A 22,997-nucleotide genomic window follows, 5' to 3' on the forward strand; every position below is an offset into this window, starting at 1 on the left:
AGATTGACTCGAGTCGAGCCATTACCGTACCGAGTCACGTTGAGTCATCAGAAAATCATGACTCGACTCGAGTCGTGACTCGAGTCATTACAACCCAGCCATGACCACCTCTGCAAACGAAACAAGCTCTCCGTTTGTGTCAATTTTACGACAATCTTGGCTCGGTGATCATTTCAGATTGTCACAAAAGTGGCCGGGTGGGAAACGCTGTCCCCTGTCACCATCAGCAAGGTTGGCGTCTACTTTAGACATGCGAGGGAGGAAATTGTAAGCAGCTCGAATGTGTACAGGTACGGTGAAATTTTGTTATAGCCGTTCTGGGTATTTATGCCTGATATGGTAGTTTAGGGATTGGTCCTATTTTACTCATATTTTCTTTCCAAAATCCGGAGATTCACTGATTAAACGCAAGCATGCCTAAAAAAATGCTGCACACCAAATTTGGCTCGATTCCAACCGGTAGATGTGAACGCACATGAGTTTTTAAGTTATCAAACTTTACTATTAACCCCATGAAATTGTAAAGTTGCCTAGAATTAACGATGCAAAATAATTTTTGCTCACTTCCTACCGATAGAAGCGTGAATGAACCGATAGAAGTAGCCTGGATGGTCGCTAATCCCAGAATTATGAATGAAAAACTACACTAACTCGAAGTTGACTCAATTCCGTCCCGTAAAAGCGAGGTTATTGATGTTGAAAATTTAGGATTTCCAGTCATAGTATTTACGGCGGGCGAATCTATAATTACTAAAGGAAGAATTTGCCATAGATACTAGTTTTTTTCAAAGCCAAAATTTTGTATTCCGATAAATTCGCTTCTTGTTGGTTTGTGCCAAAATTGGTGTGCAGGGTATTTCAGTTAAGTAACCTAACAATTTGTTCAAGTAGCCAGTAAAATATGGAAAAAGAAAAGTTCTTTTGAAACAGCCCTACTAAAATCCAATATCAATAGCGGTAACAGTATTATTTGTGGGCATCGTTAATTTACGACTACCATTTCATTTTCAGTCAGAATCAGCCGGTCCGCGTTGTGTTTGCCGTTGCGTTAGAAGGTAGCGCTCAAAAAGTGATCACAGTCCGATCTGCTCTCGTGATTCGAAGCCGCGTCAAGATTCCGATACAAATCTACATGGTGAACAACCGCGACAAGCCAATACCGCTACCGATGTATGTGGTTACTGTGTGATGTCTATGTTAAAGTTACTATCCGTATTATCGAAATTCTTTCAATTTTTGCTCTAGTAAACTTGGACAAAATGAAAATTTGCAGCCTTTTTAAATAAGATTAGTATTAAAATTTTAGATACGCCGTTATTTGAAATTAGACTAGAAATATAATTATAGCTACACAGTTATTTACTAATTCGATTAGAACTAGAATTATAGCTACACAGGTATTTCCAAACTAGAATAGAACTGGAATCACTAAAATCGCGCAAACTTGGAAAAAAATCAACCTCAGTTCATATCAAATCCACAATTTTTTCTATTTTTCTCTGAAATCTCACCCCTCTTTCAGACTGGATCCTGGTGAGGTGCAGTATATTCCGATACAAGTGACGGGGTACGGGGTGAAGGTTCGACCCATGTTCAGCTCCAAGCATTTGTATCAGCCAAGCAAACAGACCGTTTACTGGTACAAAATCAACAAGGACGTGGAATCCGAATCAGACATGGTAAGTTTACTGATCCATTTTGAATAGTAAATCTGTCATCACAATGACTCGACTTGACTCGAGTCAAAAATACATAAGTAGAATCGAGTTGTGACTCAGTTACAGCCCTGTTATCACCAATTCAAAACTGCTTATTTTGGCTTTGTGTAAAAATGTAGTCAATCTTTCCACTTTTTTCACAGGTTGCTTGCTGTTCTGACTCGGATAAAAATGATGATCCGTTCAGGTATGCTTTTGTCAGATAATAACCAAAACTTTATTTTATTTGAGTGTCTTGTACTGCATATGAAGCGCGCCAATATTGATGGTGGAAAAAATCCAGCCGTATGAATGTACCAACATGGTGAAATAGCCTATATTATTTTCGCGTTTGTTCAGATTCGCGGTATGCGTCAAGAAGAAGAATTTCCCCTCGTTGGAAGAGGTTTTTGAGCTGATGGAGTCTGAGCAAACGCGCGACAGGGTTTCGGAAACGAAATACGGACAGTTTTCGCATTACATGCCGGGACACACGATCGTGATTTTGCCGCCTGTGGTGGTTTCCAACTTGCTGCCTTGCGATATGCAGTATTTTTTCAAGGTAAGTAAGGCCTCAAAAAAAATCAAGGACTATAATACAAACGTGCTATTCCACTGCTAAAAAATTAGGAATTTGCTTGTAACTTTTTTCTGTACATTTTTCAGACTAAAGTTCAATGGAAATGAGATAGACACATGTTGCTTTTGCATCTTTTAAGCCGAAAATGAGCTTCCTAGCATCAGCGGCAGGGATGCTCAAATATAAGTTTTTTCCAGATTCATGGAATACTGATTAAATTGTTAGGTTGTTTAAAATAAAATCTGCACACCAAATTTGGCTCGATGCCAACCGGTTGATGTGAACGCACAGGAGTTTGAAAACTTTGGATTTATAATGAAAAAATTATTTTTAAATCAAAATTTTGCTGTCAACTTCAGGAAATTCCTATGTTGTCTAAAATTTTGCTCTAGTTTAATTAAACTAGAATTATCTAGATTTATCAAATAAAATTATATTTTCGATACCATTTTCCTTTCTGAAATATACATGTCTGTGAAGTCGTGATCAACACGCGGCATTGTTAAAAAGTCGAATGAAAAATGCCATTAATCTATAATGTGATGTGTAGATCTGGCATCATATTCTCTGTGGCGTATGCGTTATATATTGCAAATTCTCATCCGCTTTTTATATGCTTCAGGACACAGCCGTCGGGGGTAAGCTCGGCCCCGGGCAAGACGCGACCTTGCACATCTTGAACCTGATCCCCGGATCGAACGAACAGCCGCTCATCTTTGGCTGTCATCTGGAGGGATTCAAGCAATGCAGGGATCTGGCCATACCGCACGTAGAGAGTAATGCTCAGGTCTGCATAATTTTTAATTTTTATCGCATTTTCGTTCTCCGTTAACCGTTCTGTATACTCTTGGAGGGTATGATAAAATCGATTAATTTCTGCGCGCCTTTTTTTGTCACCAATATTACTCGTTATTTCTTTAAAATTTCCAAGCGTTAGTCCTTGACTTATCCTTCAATATAGTTTGTATAGGTATGGATTTGTTTCAACTTTTTAACGTGTTTTCAAATCTGCAAAGCTGGGCTTGTCAAACCGGGGTCGACAGACTAGTTTTAGGGGTTCGTGGGTGGGAAATATCGAAATCACAGAACTAGATTGTCGTTTGGTAATGATGCCTAAGGAGGGCGGTAAAAGTGACTACCATTTTTCTTCAATCATCAGGTAGCTTTTTAGGCATGAAATAGCCTTAATTGAGATAAGTGATCACCTTTTTTTAGACATTATGTAGATTATCAGGTTTTTTGAGTAGTTATAGGCTTTGTTTTTAAAAGTGTTTAGTTCTAGTTGCGAGTTTTAAATAGTGAGTAATTCCAGTTCTAGGCCTAGTTGTGAGTTTTGAAAGTTGAGTAGTTCAAGTTCTACTTGCTAGTTTTGAAAAGTGATTATCTCTAGTTCTAGTTGAGGATTTTGAAAAGCGAGTAGTTCCAATTCTATGCCTAGTTGTGAGTTTTGAAAAGTGATTAGCTTTAGTTCTGGTTGCACAATTTGGAAATCCAGTAGTGTGGACAAGTCTGATCAAATAGCCGAAATAGAGATTTGCCTAAAGTGACAACATTTTTTTAATGATAAAGTAATATTCATACAAGTGGACGTAAAATAGGGTGTGGAAGCTAACATTTTTTTAGTAACGGGCTTCTGATATTTTTTTGGTAGGCTACACAAAAACCACCGAAACATCTCCAAGGGGTCCGATCTCAAAAAAATTTGCTTCAAGTAACGGCATATCGCGTTGATTTCAGATGCGTATGGTGATGGTGGACCATAAAGACCGAACGTTGATATTAAACGTGCGAGTATTTTGGAGGCTCGGTTGCTCGGTGAAAATTTCTATCATGGCCGGATACTGGATTGTGAATAAGACTGGTAATTCATAGATTCTATATATCAGCAGTTCTGAACATTTTCAAGCTGCGGACCAGTAAAATTTCACAGCAAAGCTGTAGTCCACAATGAACTTCCTAAATCTCTTTTGACGTTTTAGGTTTACCTATAATCGTGAAACAGGAAGGCACGTTAAAATCTTTTGCCGGACAATTCGAGGAACACGAAAGGGCAAGGAGTCTGATGCCCCTGCCGTTCTCGTATTCAGACCGAGATGGGGCTTACCTGTGCACAATGCGACTCGGCAGAGAATACTACCAGGTCAGTCCTGGCAATCGATACAAAAAGGGTTTGCCAGCTAATTCAGCATTTGACGACAGATTTGTACGGCTATAAAATTTTCTGTTTTTCCAAATTAGAATACTGTTGGATCGATAGCAAAGTAGGGTTGTTCAAAAATACCTTTTTTTACGGAATCCGTGGATTCACTCATTTATTTGCTATGCTTCCTAAAAACGCTGCAGACCAAATGTGGCTTGATTCCAACTGGTAGATGGGAATGCTCAAGAGTTTGAAAATATTGAATTTTTTTTTAAAGAAATTCACAAAGAAAACTTTTCAAATTTTGTTGTTAACCCCATGAAATGGTTAAGCTGTCTAAAAGAACGAGGTTGACCAATTTTTGCTCACTGCTAACCGGTAGAAGCGAAGTTATTGCAGTTGAAAATTTTGGACTCGCTAAAAATAGCCTGCACAGTGGTTAATCCCCGAATTATGGATGAAAAACTCAAATAACTTCGCTTCTACGGGTTGGAATTGCGTCGAATTTGTTATGCATCGTTTTTGTAGACAAATCGACAATTTCATGGTTTTGACATTGAAATTTGTAGAAAAAAAATTAATTAATTTTATAAAAAATACAATATTTTCAAACTCCTGTGCTTTCACATCGCGGCGAATTTAGTGTGTAGCGTTTTTTAAGCAACCTAACAATTTAATCAATGAATCCCCAAAAATCCGAAGACAAAAACTTATTTTGGAACAACCCTACTGCACAGTTTGCTCCAAATTAGCTTACAATCAGAACGACTGAATTCGCAAAAACTCTGATATTGAATTAAATTCTGTATTGAATAGAAATAGCGACCCTGAAAAATTGCCGTTATGTCAATATGCAATAAATTTTCAGGATATACCGGCTCAGGGCACTTCCAAGTATCCCCACCGTGGACACACAACTCCCTACTGCCAAAGTTTTTCCATCGACGGCGGGACTTGTACCAGACAGCTGAAAATGGTTTGTACTCTGTAAAATAAGTACTTTGTGATAGTTCTTTAAGCAAAACGCATTTTTTCTCAGCTTTTAGGTTTTCCCTAATATAGATATCAAAACATCTTCAACCTTATTTGGCTCGAATCATAGGAATCCATACTCAATTCAGGTTCGCGTATTCAAGTCATTTCGGCCAACCCTAATTTTCATTTGTGCTTTTTTCAGTTCAACCACGACCACTCCCCAAGCCGCGTTTACTACATCGGCGTGGGCGTCCAGCGGGGTTGGGGCCGTTACCTGCACACCCACATCGTGAATTTGGCGCCGCGTTTCCTGCTGGTCAACATGACCAAGGACAGGACGCTGAGCTTTGCCCAGAAACACGCGACATCGTACACCACGGACGGGGCAGGCTTGAACAAGCACTTGACCATAAGGGCCGGTAAGTTGGTACTTTTTCGGTCTGTTCTGCATTGGGAATGTCTATGGTGCAGGATTGGACAACTAGTTATTCCAGTTGTATAATTAGAGTAATTATTGCAAAATGCTGGCAACCCAATTGTAATCTAACTGCTGGTTTTCCTGAAAATGCTACAGGAGAACTGTATGGTACGATATGAACCGAGCTTGGTGTACAGACTTTTGTTATTCTTGTACTTATGAGAATGATTTGATATGAGCTTGACGTTGTTTTTGTTGTATTTCTTTCCAAAACGGAATTTAATTGAATTTTCAAGTTTTTTTTTTGCGAATACAGCTATTCTAATTTTAATCTAATTAGCAATAAAAATGTGTAGCTGTAATTCTAATTCTAATTTCATTTATTCTCGTGCTGTTGAGAATTTTGGTGTATTTCTTTCTAATCCGTGTCGAAAATCGCTTTTCTTGAAATTAACGTTTCATTGCAATCGCTCCAGGGTCGAGCGTAGTTTTTCATTGGCCGCGTGCCGATTTGGACTTGCTCCTGTGCACGAGACTTACGGATGAGAAAAATTGCCGTTGGTCGGGAGGATTTGTTATCGACCAAATCGACGCGTTTCATCTCCACCATCGAATATTCGGCAACGATATGATGTCTCGTAAGTATTTTTTTGCTTTGACCAGACAATTTAACCTCACACAACATAAAACCCTGAAAAAATTTTACGAACACGTTTTTATCACACAATCAGTTTTTTTCACCTCTTTCAGGCAACTACAGCGTTTTCTTGCGTGTTGAAATCACTCTGGTCGACGCCACGTATCGGGTGATGTTTTTCGACGGCGACGTCTCCTATTGCCCCTCCCCGTTACGCGTCGACAATATGTCATCGGCTCCGCTCGTGATCAGACAAGTAATTGTTTACACCACAGTTTATCCCACAATAATAATAATATTTGTCGGATCTCGAGTAATGAAGCATGATTCTAGCAATAGAGGTAACTCTGGATTGTTTGTTTTCACAGAATGGAACAGACAAAGGATTGCAAATATCGGTGCCGCCTGCGACGCAAGTTCCGTACGCATGCGACGAGCCCTGCTTGCCCGCGCATATACTCTGTCAAGTCCGAGGTATAATATACCTTCAGTTTTTGTAGTTGAGTCCAACTATCCAGCAGTAGCCGTATCCGATTTTACTTTGGTTGGCATTGAGTTTGAAATATTCGGCCATACCGCTAATTAGCTGGGATATTATTGAGACATTGGTAGTATATTGATACCGAAATAAACCTGAATGTGTTGGGCTGACACACAAATATATTTGATGATATCTATGTTGAACTATGTGCAATCTGCTATTAAATATATTGAATATATGTAGGATTCGATTTTAAATAGATTTTAGATTTGCGCGATATTCCTGGCAGTCCAACATTCAATCTTTCAGACACTGCTAGCTCTGTGGCGATGGACATGAACGAGATTGGACAGGAGAAGGTCTTGGAATATGAAGATTACATTTACATCGTGGTCGGGGTGTCTTCGTCAGGTATGTTTTATACCAGCACAGCAACAGCATGTAGTTGCAGACATTGTGATAAAGGGGACTAGCAACTGTGAAATTTTTTTTGGTGACTCGACTTAACTCGAGTCAATTTTTGTATTGACTCGACTTGTACTCGAGTCATTGTGCGTGACTCGAACGAAGTCATATGACTGGAGACTAGGACGACCAAGACAGACATTTCATTGTCACTCCGAACATTAGTAAAATCACTACATTATGGTATTTCGTCTATCAGTCCTGATACTTGGGAAATAGGGCCAGAAACTGTCCAGACTTGAGAAAATTATGATATCATGAATGCGAGCCATTCTATATCACTCGAGCAGAGTTGGAAAAGTAGGTTGAACCGTATTGAACTGAAAACCGAATAATGAACATAATGACTTGGACTCGGACTCGAGTCGACACACAATGACTCGGACTCGACCCTTTACTTGCTGACTTGCACTTGACTGGGTATTCAAAATCTTGTCCCATACTTGTAATGAAGTCGAAATTCATTTCGCTACGTCTACTTGAGTGCAGATACTTACCAGGCTGACCACCTCCGTTTTAAAGGGGCCACTTCTCCGGACGAGAGCCATCAGATGGTGCTGGCGGTCCGGGAACAGTCCCTGGGGCATTCCGTTGACGAATTCGCGTATGCGGTTACGTTGGAGAGGCGAGAGCCGGGCAAGCGTTCGCAGCTGTGGAAAATGACCCCGGAAGGCTATTTGAGACATGAGGGGTCCTCGCCGCCATCCACCAGACTGAGATATGCGTAAGTGAAAAATAATCTTGATAACGGATGGTAGATGGATGTTGCAAACTTTTCATCCACTCCACAGACGTACTTTATTGTGATAGTAATCAAGTAATCAATCATTTTTTCAGCAATATTGTTTCAAAGTTAATTATGGCCAAGGTATGGCCGAAAGAAAAATCAAGATTTCGTTAATTATCTCAAATGTGAAAAAATTGACGTAAGCTACTCCTCTGTTTATCAGTTCATCGACGGCCATTCAAGGTAACGTTCTGGACATTGCCGAAAAGCAATGGAGAGAAAGCAGCATGCCGCTGACCGTCTGTCCCGTGGATTCGAAGAGAAGATCTCAAACGTGGAAGTTTAACGCCGAGGGCAGGCTGTGTTGCGGGATAGGTGCCGACTCGTTGTGTGTGCAGGTGAAAATCTGACTTGATTCGTTGTAGCTTTGAGACACATATTTTGAGCCGTAAGATTTTAATTTCACAATTTGCGATATGGATTGAATTGTGCGTGATCGTGGGTCTAATTTTAATTCATGTCGTCATTGGCGTTCGACACAGTGTTTTAAATCGTTTTAAAACTTTTTTTTACTTTTTATAGTTACTTGTTTTGATTAGCTTGACTGACTGTAGCAAATACTTCAAATCACATATATATCACAAAAACGTAATACGTATTATATTTTATAAACAGTGTTTTCAAATATGGCATGGTCGGAATCGATGGCCTAATTGCCGTATCTCTGGTTACCATTTTACTGAATTATTTTCGCTAATTTTGTAAATGAACTCATGTCTGTCTGTCATTGATTAAGGCCTATCCGTCTAACAAAGTCGGGCTGGGACTCTACACGTCGGGCGGCGTGGTCACCCCGAATCAGCATTGCCGTCAAGAAAGCATGATCGGTGGGAGTGGAATTTTGTCGCTTAAAGTTGTGCGAGACGGCCCCACAAGAGTCATCAGAGTTATCGATATCAGGTATGCTTTACAGTACGGGATGTGATTCATTTTCCAAGTGTTTGCGAATTTAGTAATTCTAATTCCAATCTATTTTTTAAATGCTGCAAATTTTCTAGCGGTAATATTAACGAAGTAATAAATCTCTTCAGGCAAAAACGTGCCGGAATCGGTCGAGACACGGGTAGCTGGACGCTGATCACCAGACAGCCTTCGCATTCGGTGGACCCTGCGTCGTTCGATAGCAGAGACGCGACCAAGAGCAAGAGAATTCACCTGTCTGTGGATATGGCGAAAGGCGTCGGGGTATCGCTGATTAGTAACACCCCGGAAGAGTTGCTGTACCTGACGCTGTCTGGCGTCTCGATGAAATTGACTTTTGACGATACGCAAAGCTTCAAGCTGAGTATACAACAGATTCAGGTAAGTGATACTTAGTTTTACACTTTGAAATCTAAACAAGTAAATAGCAGTTAACTCGAATAGATTTTAAGGCAAATCCAAGTACTTTTTATGCTTTTCACTTTGCAAAGTAGAATGTATATTTGGGGCAGGTCTACTGTTTCCACTTCTTCTTGGACAGTTTTTTTTGGCAAAAAATGTACTTTTCACACTTTGGACGTGAAAAGTAGAATGTATATTTGGGGCAGGTCTGCTACTTCAACCTCTGCTGGAACAGTTGTTTAGGCGAAAAATGTACTTTTTGCACGTTGTAGTTTGAAAAGCAGAATGTATATTTGGGGGAGGTCTATTACTTCCATTTCTATTACTTCTGATTGAACAGTTTTTTTTTGGCAAAAAAACATACTTTTTACACTTTGGACTTTGAAAAATAGTAGGTTTTTATAAATTGAAGCAGTTTTGACAGGTTTTGGAAATTGCCACCCCTATGCATGTGGTGCCTTGACCTGGTGTTCTGAAACTGCTTACTCCAGTAATTTTCATACTTTTTATACTTGGCCATTAGACTCTAGTATTTACGTTGTTAATGTCTTGGCACAGATTGACAATCAATTGTTCGGAGGCCGCCCGCACGTTGTGTTGCATCCGACAAAATCCAGGACGCAGACAATGTCTTCGTCCATAGATCCTCATCCCGCTCTGGCTGTGGAAGCCGTGAAGCTGCCGTCAACTAATAAATCGTGAGTAGCAATTGTGATATTTTCTGTTGGTTTTCTGCCGGTTCAGAGCTCAAATTTTGCTGTCAGCCCCATGAAATTGTTGAAAAACGATGCAAAACAAATTTCACGTAATCCCAATCCGTAGAAGCGAAGTTATTCGGGTTTTTCATTCATAATTCTGGGATTACCCACAGTCAATGATATTTTTGCCAATCCAAAATTTTCAACTGCAATAACTCAGTTGGTAGTGATCAAAAATTGTTAAGCATTGTTTTTTTAGGCAACAACAATGTCGTGGGGCTGACAGTAAAATTTTAAATAAAATTTTAGATAATTTTCAAACTCCTGTGCGCGTTCACATCGACCAGTTGGAATCGGACCAAAATTTGGTGTGCAGCGTTTTTTTAGCGACCTTACAATTAATCAGTGAATCCTTATATGTTATGCACCACAAACCTGTAATTTTTAAAACTTTCTTTTGCCAGGTATGACATTTATCATTCGTTGTCGATCAGCCTTGGACGAATGTGCCTTAAAATCGAGGAGACTCTTCTGTTGAAGTTGATTCGTTTCTTCAAATCTGGCACGGCGGCAGACGCCGACGACTCCGTGCTTGACGAAACAAAGGTATCAGAGTCCAAATTTGTATTTTTGTATATCTATTCATACAATTGATGTTATCTGGCAGATGGATTTGATGCAGAACATGTCCGCTTTGGACATCAGGACGAGCAGACGGTATTATTTCGACAAGCTACGTTTTGATATACAATCGCCGTTGGTTTTGTCTGTCTATACTGCGTCGAATTTGGACCTGGACCTTAAGGTAACTAGCTCTTATTGTAATATCGTATTGAAATTGATACTCAAAACTATCTATATACTGGCTATCAGGGTTATAATGACTTGAGTCTTAAGACTTAACAATTGAAGAATACACCCAGAAACTGTATTTTATCTGTTTGAATAAACTTGTTTAGAGTCAGAAAAATGAGAAAATTGAGTATATTCTTAATCCAAGGCCTTCGGTATCACTCAAGAGTTTCACAGAGTCGAATTGAACTTGACTCGAACTCTATTACTTGGACTCGGACTCTAGTCTTAACACTATGACTCGGTGTTGAATTGAAAAATGACTCAACTTGACTCGAGTCAAAAATGTAAAATCCGTTTTGGCTTGTGACTCGGTTATAACCCCGTTTTATGCTCCGTTGCTGCAGGTCATCAAGCAAACGTCGTCGCTGGTCCTGATTCAATTCGAGCGCGCTCCGGTGATGATCGACGCCTACGAACGCCATCACGTTTTTGAGTCGTCCGCTTTCATTTTGGATGAAGCGAAAAATGTGAGCACAATTTATGTGTAAATTTGGATGCAGTGCCCCTTCTTATAAGACTCCATTACCAATTGTATCATCGGTAGTTTCAAAGTTTCACACATTATTTATTTCCAAATATTTTTCAACATCATTATGCACGCTATCTCCTGTTCAGCATCTGACCAATCAGCTGAAAAGTCAGGCGGCCAGGATTCTGGGATCTGTCGATTTTCTGGGTAACCCAATCGGGCTTCTGGTGGATCTCAAAGCAGGACTGGGTAGTTTCGTGCGACTTCAACCGGGCGGCACCATCAAACATATCACCCATGGGTTATCGAACTCGGCTGCTAAGGTATAGTATTTTTCGGTCTTGAAATTTGTGATATTCCGACTGATTTATGGATTGGTCATGAGATGAACACTGACTGTTTCCAGAGTTGCCGGTTTTGATTTTAGACTATTTCTACTTCTACTGAAATATTTTCTGAATTTTAGGCAAAATTGAACCTGGAATATTTACTTTTTTATGACATTACTTTTTAATTTGCGACATTACTTCTATTTCTACTTGAGCGCCAATGATGGTTGACCGCCTCTGGCTATTAACGGCAAAGACCGCAATACTGTCCAATAAGGTTGTTCAAAATTAAATATTTTCTTCAAATTTTACTGGCTCTTCTATAAAAATTGTTAGGTTGACTGAAAAAACACTACGCACCGCATTTGGTTCAATTCCAATCTATAGCGGAAGCTACTGGAGTTTCAAAATTTTTAATTTGTTGAAGAAATATTTTGAAAAGTTACCAAATTTTTCTAGCAACGACTTGAAATAGTTCCAGGGTTGTAACTAAGTCGCGAGTCAATCTCAGTTTTATAGTGTTGACTCGAGTCAAGCCGAGTCATTTTCAATTCACCATCGAGTCAAGTTCAGTCCAATTCAACTCAGTAGAAGCGAAGTTATCGGTCTTCGAAATTTTGGATGTGAAATCGTAGTATTTACAGTGGGTAGTTCTATAATAAATAATTAAAGAATTTGCCACCGCAAATGATATGTTTGAAATCCAAGATCTAGTGCTCCAATGACTTCGCTTCTACAGGTCGGAATTGAGCCAAATTTGTTACGAATCGTGTTTTCAGACAACTTATCAATTTCATGGGGTGAAAGGGAAATTTGGAAGGATAATTTTTAACTAATGTAGCTTCACTGCTACACATTGGATTTGTGCCAAATTTGGTGTCCGTCGTTTTTTTTTAGCACACCTAACAATTTGATCGAATACCCAGTGAAATTTGAACAAAAAAATGCTCTTTTTGAACAATGTTCAATGTCTGTGATAAATACATTTTCCATGTGTTATAATCGCAACAGGTTGCAGGCACCCTGTCCAATTTCTCTGGCGGAATCACAATGGACCAGGAACATGAAGATAGAAGACGGGCCATCAGATCGAATACTAACAAAGCCAGCGACCATGTAGTGGCCGGCCTGCAGGTAAAGATTTCGAATATCATCGGACAATATAACGTTTAAGTTTGTTTAATATAATGTTTGGTGTAAACTTTCATGTTAACACAGTCAGAGATCATGCTTGTTGTTGGCTTATTGGCCTCGGATTCTTGAAAAGTAATCGTCTCTTGCGTTTGTGACTTTCTGGATTTTGAAAACTTTTTAGCACGTGTAAGACTGCTTTTAATCAAATATGCCTTTTCTGTCTTCATCGTATATATATTGTATATCAAGCCTATTTTGAGCTTAAGCCGCCTGTTGATTATTCGAAATTTCATGCCAGTGACGTGATATTCGGTGATACGATTGTTGATGTACAATGTTCTTTCCATTCTCTACTAGTTGCTGACGATTACCGCTGACGAGTGTCAGCCGAAAATATCCAGGTTTATTTCAATATGGATATTCTATTTACTTGTATATTGAAGTTCTGTACCTCGTAATGTCTTTTTGCTGTCTGGACATCAGATATCGTGTCGAGAAAATATTTTCCGTTTTTTAGAGTCTGGGCACTGGTATCGTGGGGGGCCTGACCAGTCTCGTGACCCAGTCGGTGAAAGGTGCCACGGACGACGGAGCGAAAGGCTTTTTCCGCGGATTCGGGAGAGGGCTTGTCGGCACGGTCACAAAGCCAGTCACAGGTAACAATTTCATGAGGTTGAGAGTAAAATTTGAAAAAAAATTAATACTTTTTTTATGATAAATTCAAAAATTTAAATTGGCTCCATGGCCGCTTCTACCTATCGGAATTGAACCAAATTTGGGGTGCAGCGTTTTTCAGACAACCTAACAATTTAATCAGTGAATCCCCGAAATCATGAAAAAAAAAGTTATTTTTGAACTATGCACGTTAGTGGAAATGGCATGTCTGTGAAATCGTGACCAACCCACAGCATTATCACAAAGGGCAATGAAATAGTTATGGTGCAAAAATACTAACTTACCATTAGTGTGATGTAGAACTGGCGTTATATTCTTTGTGATCGCATAAAAGGTACATATTTTAACTTTCCACGTCATTCATACCACTGTGGCAATAATAATAAGTGGTGCTCGACTCGAATCCTAATACTCGAGTCAGAATCGAGTCACCCGGGTACTCCAGTCTGCCCAGCCCTACTCATGGGAAAATAGAAACAGTGTCGATACGACTACAATCTTCTTCACGACAGGCGTGCTGGATTTTGCTTCCGAGACCGCATCTTTCGTCCGAGAGTCCAGCGCTCCCTCAGACGCGCAGGTCGAAAAAGTGCGGCTGCCCAGAAGCTGTCACAGTTTTCAGGTATGATCATGAAAAAAATTTGAAGTGTCGTCAAAATTGTAGACTTAGTTTATTTTATATCATTCCAAAATAATTTAGTCGCCAAACAACTACATGAATCGTGATACGTGTGCTCCGTTGTGTGATGTTCCTGCAGCCATTGCTAACTCAGAGTCATCACTACAATTAGTGGTGTAGTCAGAGGATGGGTTTTAGGAGGTCGAATCCCTTTCCATTTGAAATGTTGGTTTTGTCTCCAATATATCCTGGCTCATTTTCAATTCAGTAAGTAGTATTATCAATTGTTTAGTTAGTTATGTTTTGGTTAGTTAGTTGTGGATTTGTAAAGGTCGTCATATCTAGTTCTAGTTTCAAATATTGAAAATCCAGTTAGGATTGTGAAACGGCTCTGATTTGGAGTTGTCCGAAGTTTACGATTTTTTTTTATTTTGTGACAGGGCTGTCTGGAATGTTTCTCCAGGAAGCGCTCCGAAGATCAACAGTTCCTTCATCAAATCAACTCGAACGATTACGAAGAATGGGTTTACTCGCGCATCGAGATCAACAGGAAACAGGAAATCAACAGCATGCTGGTGCGGAGCATTTTGATCACCCCCCTTGAGTTGTATGACTAGATATTTTCAGATTTTCCAGATTATTATTATTTCGCCGTAATTAGTTTAATTATCAATTAAATATATCTAGTTGTGCAAGCTCTTGCCTTTAGCTTGATATTCTCGGCGTTGACGCAGATTTGTTGACACGCAGTTTATCATCACCAACAAGCGAGTGTACTTGATGAAAAGCAATCTGCCCGATGAAGACAACATCACCTTGCAGGTCGATTACAGCAACTTGATAAAAGCCACCGTCTTAACGCAGCAGGGAGAATGGCTCTTCGAATTGACTTACAAAATGGTAAAACTTTTCGCTTATTCTCGTTTTCAGGCTTGTTCAACAGACTACTGGATTTACAAAATGCAATGTCAGAACTAGAATTAGAACTACTCATTTTTTCAAAACTTGCTACTAAAACTACAACTACTCATTTTTCAAAATTCGCTACTAGAACTAGAACTACTCATTTTTTCAAAACTTGCAACTAAAACTAGAACTACTCATTTTTTCAAAACTTGCTACTAAAACTAGAACTACTCATTTTTTCAAAACTTGCAACTAAAACTACAACTACTCATTTTTTCAAAACTTGCAACTAAAACTAGAACTACTCATTTTTTCAAAACTTGCTACTAAAACTAGAACTACTCATTTTTTCAAAACTTGCAACTAAAACTACAACTACTCATTTTTTCAAAACTTGCAACTAAAACTAGAACTACTCATTTTTTCAAAACTTGCTACTAAAACTACAACTACTCATTTTTCAAAATTCGCTACTAGAACTACGCAGTTTTCAAAGCTTGTAACTAAAACTAGAACTACTCACTTTGCAAAATTCGCAACTAGAACTAGAACTACTCATTTTTTCAAAACTTGCTACTAAAACTACAACTACTCATTTTTTCAAAACTTGCTACTAAAACTACAACTACTCATTTTTCAAAATTCGCTACTAGAACTACGCAGTTTTCAAAGCTTGTAACTAAAACTAGAACTACTCACTTTGCAAAATTCGCAACTAGAACTAGAACTACTCATTTTTTCAAAACTTGCTACTAAAACTACAACTACTCATTTTTTCAAAACTTGCTACTAAAACTAGAACTACTCACTTTGCAAAATTCGCAACTAAAACTACAACTACTCATTTTTCAAAATTCGCTACTAGAACTACGCAGTTTTCAAAGCTTGTAACTAAAACTAGAACTACTCACTTTGCAAAATTCGCAACTAGAACTAGAACTACTCATTTTTTCAAAACTTGCTACTAAAACTACAACTACTCATTTTTTCAAAACTTGCTACTAAAACTAGAACTACTCACTTTGCAAAATTCGCAACTAAAACTACAACTACTCATTTTTTCAAAACTTGCTACTAAAACTACAACTACTCATTTTTCAAAATTCGCTACTAGAACTACGCAGTTTTCAAAGCTTGTAACTAAAACTAGAACTACTCACTTTGCAAAATTCGCAACTAGAACTAGAACTACTCATTTTTTCAAAACTTGCTACTAAAACTACTACTACTCATTTTTTCAAAACTTGCTACTAAAACTACAACTACTCATTTTTTCAAAACTTGCAACTAAAACTAGAACTACTCATTTTTTCAAAACTTGCTACTAAAACTACAACTACTCATTTTTCAAAATTCGCTACTAGAACTACAACTACTCATTTTTTCAAAACTTGCTACTAAAACTACAACTACTCATTTTTCAAAATTCGCTACTAGAACTAGAACTACTCATTTTTTCAAAACTTGCTACTAAAACTACAACTACTCATTTTTTCAAAACTTGCTACTAAAACTACAACTACTCATTTTTCGAAATTCGCTACTAGAACTACGCAGTTTTCAAAGCTTGTAACTAAAACTAGAACTACTCACTTTGCAAAATTCGCAACTAGAACTAGAACTACTCATTTTTTCAAAACTTGCTACTAAAACTACAACTACTCATTTTTCAAAATTCGCTACTAGAACTACGCAGTTTTCAAAGCTTGTAACTAAAACTAGAACTACTCACTTTGCAAAATTCGCAACTAGAACTAGAACTACTCATTTTTTCAAAACTTGCTACTAAAACTACAACTACTCATTTTTTCAAAACTTGCTACTAAAACTACAACTACTCATTTTTTCAAAACTTGCAACTAAAACTAGAACTACTCATTTTTTCAAAACTTGCTACTAAAACTACAACTACTCATTTTTCAAAATTCGCTACTAGAACTAGAACTACTCATTTTTTCAAAACTTGCTACTAAAACTACAACTACTCATTTTTCAAAATTCGCTACTAGAACTACAACTACTCATTTTTTCAAAACTTGCTACTAAAACTACAACTACTCATTTTTCAAAATTCGCTACTAGAACTAGAACTACTCACTTTGCAAAATTCGCTACTAGAACTACAACTACTCATTTTTCAAAATTCGCTACTAGAACTAGAACTACTCATTTTTTCAAAACTTGCTACTAAAACTACAACTACTCATTTTTTCAAAACTTGCTACTAAAACTACAACTACTCATTTTTTGAAAACTTGCAACTAAAACTAGAACTACTCATTTTTTCAAAACTTGCAACTAAAAGTAGAACTACTCATTTTTTCAAAACTTGCTACTAAAACTACAACTACTCATTTTTCGAAATTCGCTACTAGAACTAGAACTACTCATTTTTTCAAAACTTGCTACTAAAACTACAACTACTCATTTTTTCAAAACTTGCTACTAAAACTACAACTACTCATTTTTCAAAATTCGCTACTAGAACTAGAACTACTCATTTTTTCAAAACTTGCTACTAAAACTACAACTACTCATTTTTTCAAAACTTGCTACTAAAACTACAACTACTCATTTTTTCAAAACTTGCAACTAAAACTAGAACTACTCATTTTTTCAAAACTTGCTACTAAAACTACAACTACTCATTTTTTCAAAACTTGCTACTAAAACTACAACTACTCATTTTTTCAAAACTTGCTACTAAAACTAGAACTACTCACTTTGCAAAATTCGCAACTAAAACTACAACTACTCATTTTTTCAAAACTTGCTACTAAAACTACAACTACTCATTTTTCAAAATTCGCTACTAGAACTACGCAGTTTTCAAAGCTTGTAACTAAAACTAGAACTACTCACTTTGCAAAATTCGCAACTAGAACTAGAACTACTCATTTTTTCAAAACTTGCTACTAAAACTACAACTACTCATTTTTTCAAAACTTGCTACTAAAACTACAACTACTCATTTTTTCAAAACTTGCAACTAAAACTAGAACTACTCATTTTTTCAAAACTTGCTACTAAAACTACAACTACTCATTTTTCAAAATTCGCTACTAGAACTAGAACTACTCATTTTTTCAAAACTTGCTACTAAAACTACAACTACTCATTTTTCAAAATTCGCTACTAGAACTACAACTACTCATTTTTTCAAAACTTGCTACTAAAACTACAACTACTCATTTTTCAAAATTCGCTACTAGAACTAGAACTACTCATTTTTTCAAAACTTGCTACTAAAACTACAACTACTCATTTTTTCAAAACTTGCTACTAAAACTACAACTACTCATTTTTTCAAAACTTGCAACTAAAACTAGAACTACTCATTTTTTCAAAACTTGCAACTAAAAGTAGAACTACTCATTTTTTCAAAACTTGCTACTAAAACTACAACTACTCATTTTTCGAAATTCGCTACTAGAACTAGAACTACTCATTTTTTCAAAACTTGCTACTAAAACTACAACTACTCATTTTTTCAAAACTTGCTACTAAAACTACAACTACTCATTTTTCAAAATTCGCTACTAGAACTAGAACTACTCATTTTTTCAAAACTTGCTACTAAAACTACAACTACTCATTTTTTCAAAACTTGCTACTAAAACTACAACTACTCATTTTTTCAAAACTTGCAACTAAAACTAGAACTACTCATTTTTTCAAAACTTGCTACTAAAACTACAACTACTCATTTTTTCAAAACTTGCTACTAAAACTACAACTACTCATTTTTTCAAAACTTGCAACTAAAACTAGAACTACTCATTTTTTCAAAACTTGCTACTAAAACTACAACTACTCATTTTTTCAAAACTTGCTACTAAAACTAGAACTACTCACTTTGCAAAATTCGCAACTAAAACTACAACTACTCATTTTTCAAAATTCGCTACTAGAACTACGCAGTTTTCAAAGCTTGTAACTAAAACTAGAACTACTCACTTTGCAAAATTCGCAACTAGAACTAGAACTACTCATTTTTTCAAAACTTGCTACTAAAACTACAACTACTCATTTTTTCAAAACTTGCTACTAAAACTAGAACTACTCACTTTGCAAAATTCGCAACTAAAACTACAACTACTCATTTTTTCAAAACTTGCTACTAAAACTACAACTACTCATTTTTCAAAATTCGCTACTAGAACTACGCAGTTTTCAAAGCTTGTAACTAAAACTAGAACTACTCACTTTGCAAAATTCGTAACTAGAACTAGAACTACTCATTTTTTCAAAACTTGCTACTAAAACTACAACTACTCATTTTTCAAAATTCGCTACTAGAACTACGCAGTTTTCAAAGCTTGTAACTAAAACTAGAACTACTCACTTTGCAAAATTCGCAACTAGAACTAGAACTACTCATTTTTTCAAAACTTGCTACTAAAACTACAACTACTCATTTTTTCAAAACTTGCTACTAAAACTACAACTACTCATTTTTTCAAAACTTGCAACTAAAACTAGAACTACTCATTTTTTCAAAACTTGCTACTAAAACTACAACTACTCATTTTTCAAAATTCGCTACTAGAACTAGAACTACTCATTTTTTCAAAACTTGCTACTAAAACTACAACTACTCATTTTTCAAAATTCGCTACTAGAACTACAACTACTCATTTTTTCAAAACTTGCTACTAAAACTACAACTACTCATTTTTTCAAAACTTGCTACTAAAACTACAACTACTCATTTTTTCAAAACTTGCAACTAAAACTAGAACTACTCATTTTTTCAAAACTTGCAACTAAAACTAGAACTACTCATTTTTTCAAAACTTGCTACTAAAACTACAACTACTCATTTTTCAAAATTCGCTACTAGAACTAGAACTACTCATTTTTTCAAAACTTGCTACTAAAACTACAACTACTCATTTTTTCAAAACTTGCTACTAAAACTACAACTACTCATTTTTTCAAAACTTGCAACTAAAACTAGAACTACTCATTTTTTCAAAACTTGCAACTAAAAGTAGAACTACTCATTTTTTCAAAACTTGCTACTAAAACTACAACTACTCATTTTTCGAAATTCGCTACTAGAACTAGAACTACTCATTTTTTCAAAACTTGCTACTAAAACTACAACTACTCATTTTTCAAAATTCGCTACTAGAACTAGAACTACTCATTTTTTCAAAACTTGCTACTAAAACTACAACTACTCATTTTTTCAAAACTTGCTACTAAAACTACAACTACTCATTTTTTCAAAACTTGCAACTAAAACTAGAACTACTCATTTTTTCAAAACTTGCTACTAAAACTACAACTACTCATTTTTTCAAAACTTGCTACTAAAACTACAACTACTCATTTTTCGAAATTCGCTACTAGAACTACGCAGTTTTCAAAGCTTGTAACTAAAACTAGAACTACTCACTTTGCAAAATTCGCAACTAGAACTAGAACTACTCATTTTTTCAAAACTTGCTACTAAAACTACAACTACTCATTTTTCAAAATTCGCTACTAGAACTACGCAGTTTTCAAAGCTTGTAACTAAAACTAGAACTACTCACTTTGCAAAATTCGCAACTAGAACTAGAACTACTCATTTTTTCAAAACTTGCTACTAAAACTACAACTACTCATTTTTCAAAATTCGCTACTAGAACTACGCAGTTTTCAAAGCTTGTAACTAAAACTAGAACTACTCACTTTGCAAAATTCGCAACTAGAACTAGAACTACTCATTTTTTCAAAACTTGCTACTAAAACTAGAACTACTCACTTATTCAAAACTCGCGACTAGAACTAGAACTAGAACTACTCGTTTTTCAAAATCATCAACGAGAACTAGCCTCACCAGCCTAGCCCTACTAATCACTTACTTCTGCGTATAACAAACCTATGACACCTCTGCGTGTAATTATTTCCACAGGACGGTCGTCACGCCGGCGGACTTGGTCTACGCTATTCGAGCTCGTCCTCCCATTCTCTGAGCTATCAAACTAAAAAGCCGAGGATCGTGTGCCACTCGGAAGACACGGCAAAAAGAATATGCGAACACGTCAATTACGTCAAGAAATTATACTCCGAACAATCAGAGACGTTGCCTCCTAACAGTGACGATACTGAGAGCGATCGTACTTTCGATTTAGAAGTATGACATGCGTTACATATCACTCCACTGTTTGTAGTTTTTCTAAGCGAATATCATTCATTATAACGTCACAATTCAGATGATGTGGAAAGATCACATGTGTACCTTTTATGGGATCGCAAAGAATACAATGCCAGTTCCGCATCGCATCGAAATATATTTAGTATTTTGCGTGCATATTTCATAGCCCTGTGTGAATGCGCTGTAGGTTGATCACGACTTCGCAAATATGTCATTTTTACAAACGTACTGCATGTTTCGTATGTTGCGGTGTGACCAATCGTGGTTTCAAGGCTCCTACATGAAAATAGTATCGAAACTATAATTTTCGTTAAGAAATAACTCTTATTGGCAAGAATAGTATAATTTCATTGCAAAAATCATCTCGTATTCCTGATTTCAGATTCGATATCGCAGTTTCTTTGTAACACACTCTCTCTCTGCTATTTATAGAGAGAGAGAGAGAGAGTTCTTTTTAGTCTGCTATTTATAGAGAGAGAGAGAGAGAGTTCTTTATAGTAAATAAATCGTCTGCGTATTACTGTTTAATTCCTTACCTAATTACTGCGGTTTCTTGGTTGATTGCGTGTCGTTGTCCCGATTTAATTATTAGCATGTATGTTTTACTGTGATGCGTAGAGTTAGTGTTGATAAGATGTTTGTTCCCGCGAGTTATGCAATACATCACAAATCAGAACAAGAAATAAATTATTGACAAACTTTCGGTGATGGCGTTCGTGTTGTGTCAGATTTTTGTAGAAATCACGCTGCTGTATGAGAATCAATCACAGGAATGGAAGGTGAGTCTCTGGTGCCATTTTGATTAGTGGTCGAGTATCGTTATCGTGTAGAGATCTCTTCCAGCGATGGAATGTGTGGACGTATGGTGTTTTGAGTAGGTAATTATTTTGGCACTAACTCGTTTGCGACTTATCGCGAATCGCCCAACCTTCAGAGCAAGGAATAGATCCTAAAGAAGAATCAAGATTGGGCACTTGGCTGTGTTGTATTTTTGCCGTTATGACATTCTGTCACTTTCATTTCCACAAACAATGGCGACCTCGAGGTTAAAACGCCTACCCCACCCGTGGGGTAAAACGCCCCACCCCTTGAATTCCAGTCGATATGGATTGAGTAGCCGTTTATGGGTTTATCAAGTATGCGTTCTCGGAGAACGCCACACCTATCAAAATAGCTATTCAGCTGCGGAATATAGGCTATCCCTACGACTTAACAGAATATATTTCAAGAACTTCCGACTTGTTTTTTGACTTTCATATTCAGTTGGCATTTCTGGATGAAATTTGTTTTCAAAAGATCCGCTACGCCATGATGGGGCGGAGAAGCATGTATAGGTCTGTATATTGATTAAATATTTATAGGTTACCGAGTGGCATGCACTAGCAACACGTCAAATTGGTGGACACTGGACATAGATGAGTGATGATTTTACATATGATAATTGATGCTCAGACTTTCGAGACGATCGTGGTAGAGTGGGGACGATATCTCGCGCGCAAATTCCGAAATTCAACCCATTTCGAATAGTTTGGTGGATATTACGACGTTTCCCGCTTGGGGTAGGCGCGCTGCCCCACTCTACCCTACGTAATCACATTAAAGAATATCGGCCTGGTGTAAAATGACCAATGTATAGTCAAAACACTATGAATATAAAACAA

The 22,997-nt window shown here is 37.1% G+C and overlaps 1 protein-coding gene across 2 annotated transcripts in view; it reads left to right on the forward strand.

The window, feature by feature from the left end:
• LOC145455724 (intermembrane lipid transfer protein VPS13D-like) overlaps nt 1-22,039 on the forward strand; it is a 69,682-nt gene extending 47,643 nt beyond the window's left edge. For both annotated transcript variants that reach the window (XM_080333699.1, XM_080333700.1), the window contains exons 60-88: nt 178-290; nt 1,012-1,170; nt 1,523-1,679; nt 1,862-1,905; nt 2,058-2,259; nt 2,900-3,064; nt 4,015-4,138; nt 4,257-4,417; nt 5,286-5,393; nt 5,595-5,811; nt 6,287-6,448; nt 6,561-6,703; nt 6,816-6,921; nt 7,238-7,339; nt 7,916-8,117; nt 8,344-8,518; nt 8,917-9,080; nt 9,212-9,482; nt 10,062-10,201; nt 10,666-10,807; nt 10,869-11,006; nt 11,401-11,523; nt 11,672-11,848; nt 12,866-12,988; nt 13,506-13,644; nt 14,176-14,285; nt 14,723-14,857; nt 15,033-15,182; nt 21,094-22,039. In XM_080333699.1, coding sequence (XP_080189825.1) covers nt 178-290; nt 1,012-1,170; nt 1,523-1,679; nt 1,862-1,905; nt 2,058-2,259; nt 2,900-3,064; nt 4,015-4,138; nt 4,257-4,417; nt 5,286-5,393; nt 5,595-5,811; nt 6,287-6,448; nt 6,561-6,703; nt 6,816-6,921; nt 7,238-7,339; nt 7,916-8,117; nt 8,344-8,518; nt 8,917-9,080; nt 9,212-9,482; nt 10,062-10,201; nt 10,666-10,807; nt 10,869-11,006; nt 11,401-11,523; nt 11,672-11,848; nt 12,866-12,988; nt 13,506-13,644; nt 14,176-14,285; nt 14,723-14,857; nt 15,033-15,182; nt 21,094-21,321 — 4,380 coding nt within the window. In that variant the 3' untranslated portion in view covers nt 21,322-22,039. The remainder of the gene's footprint in view (nt 1-177; nt 291-1,011; nt 1,171-1,522; nt 1,680-1,861; nt 1,906-2,057; nt 2,260-2,899; nt 3,065-4,014; nt 4,139-4,256; nt 4,418-5,285; nt 5,394-5,594; nt 5,812-6,286; nt 6,449-6,560; nt 6,704-6,815; nt 6,922-7,237; nt 7,340-7,915; nt 8,118-8,343; nt 8,519-8,916; nt 9,081-9,211; nt 9,483-10,061; nt 10,202-10,665; nt 10,808-10,868; nt 11,007-11,400; nt 11,524-11,671; nt 11,849-12,865; nt 12,989-13,505; nt 13,645-14,175; nt 14,286-14,722; nt 14,858-15,032; nt 15,183-21,093) is intronic.
• The last annotated feature ends 958 nt before the right edge of the window (nt 22,040-22,997 follow it).

The sequence above is a fragment of the Botryllus schlosseri genome, chromosome 14 (genome assembly GCF_051294905.1).
Source record: "Botryllus schlosseri isolate E-star chromosome 14, Bs_hap1, whole genome shotgun sequence".
Taxonomy (NCBI): Eukaryota; Metazoa; Chordata; class Ascidiacea; order Stolidobranchia; family Styelidae; genus Botryllus; species Botryllus schlosseri.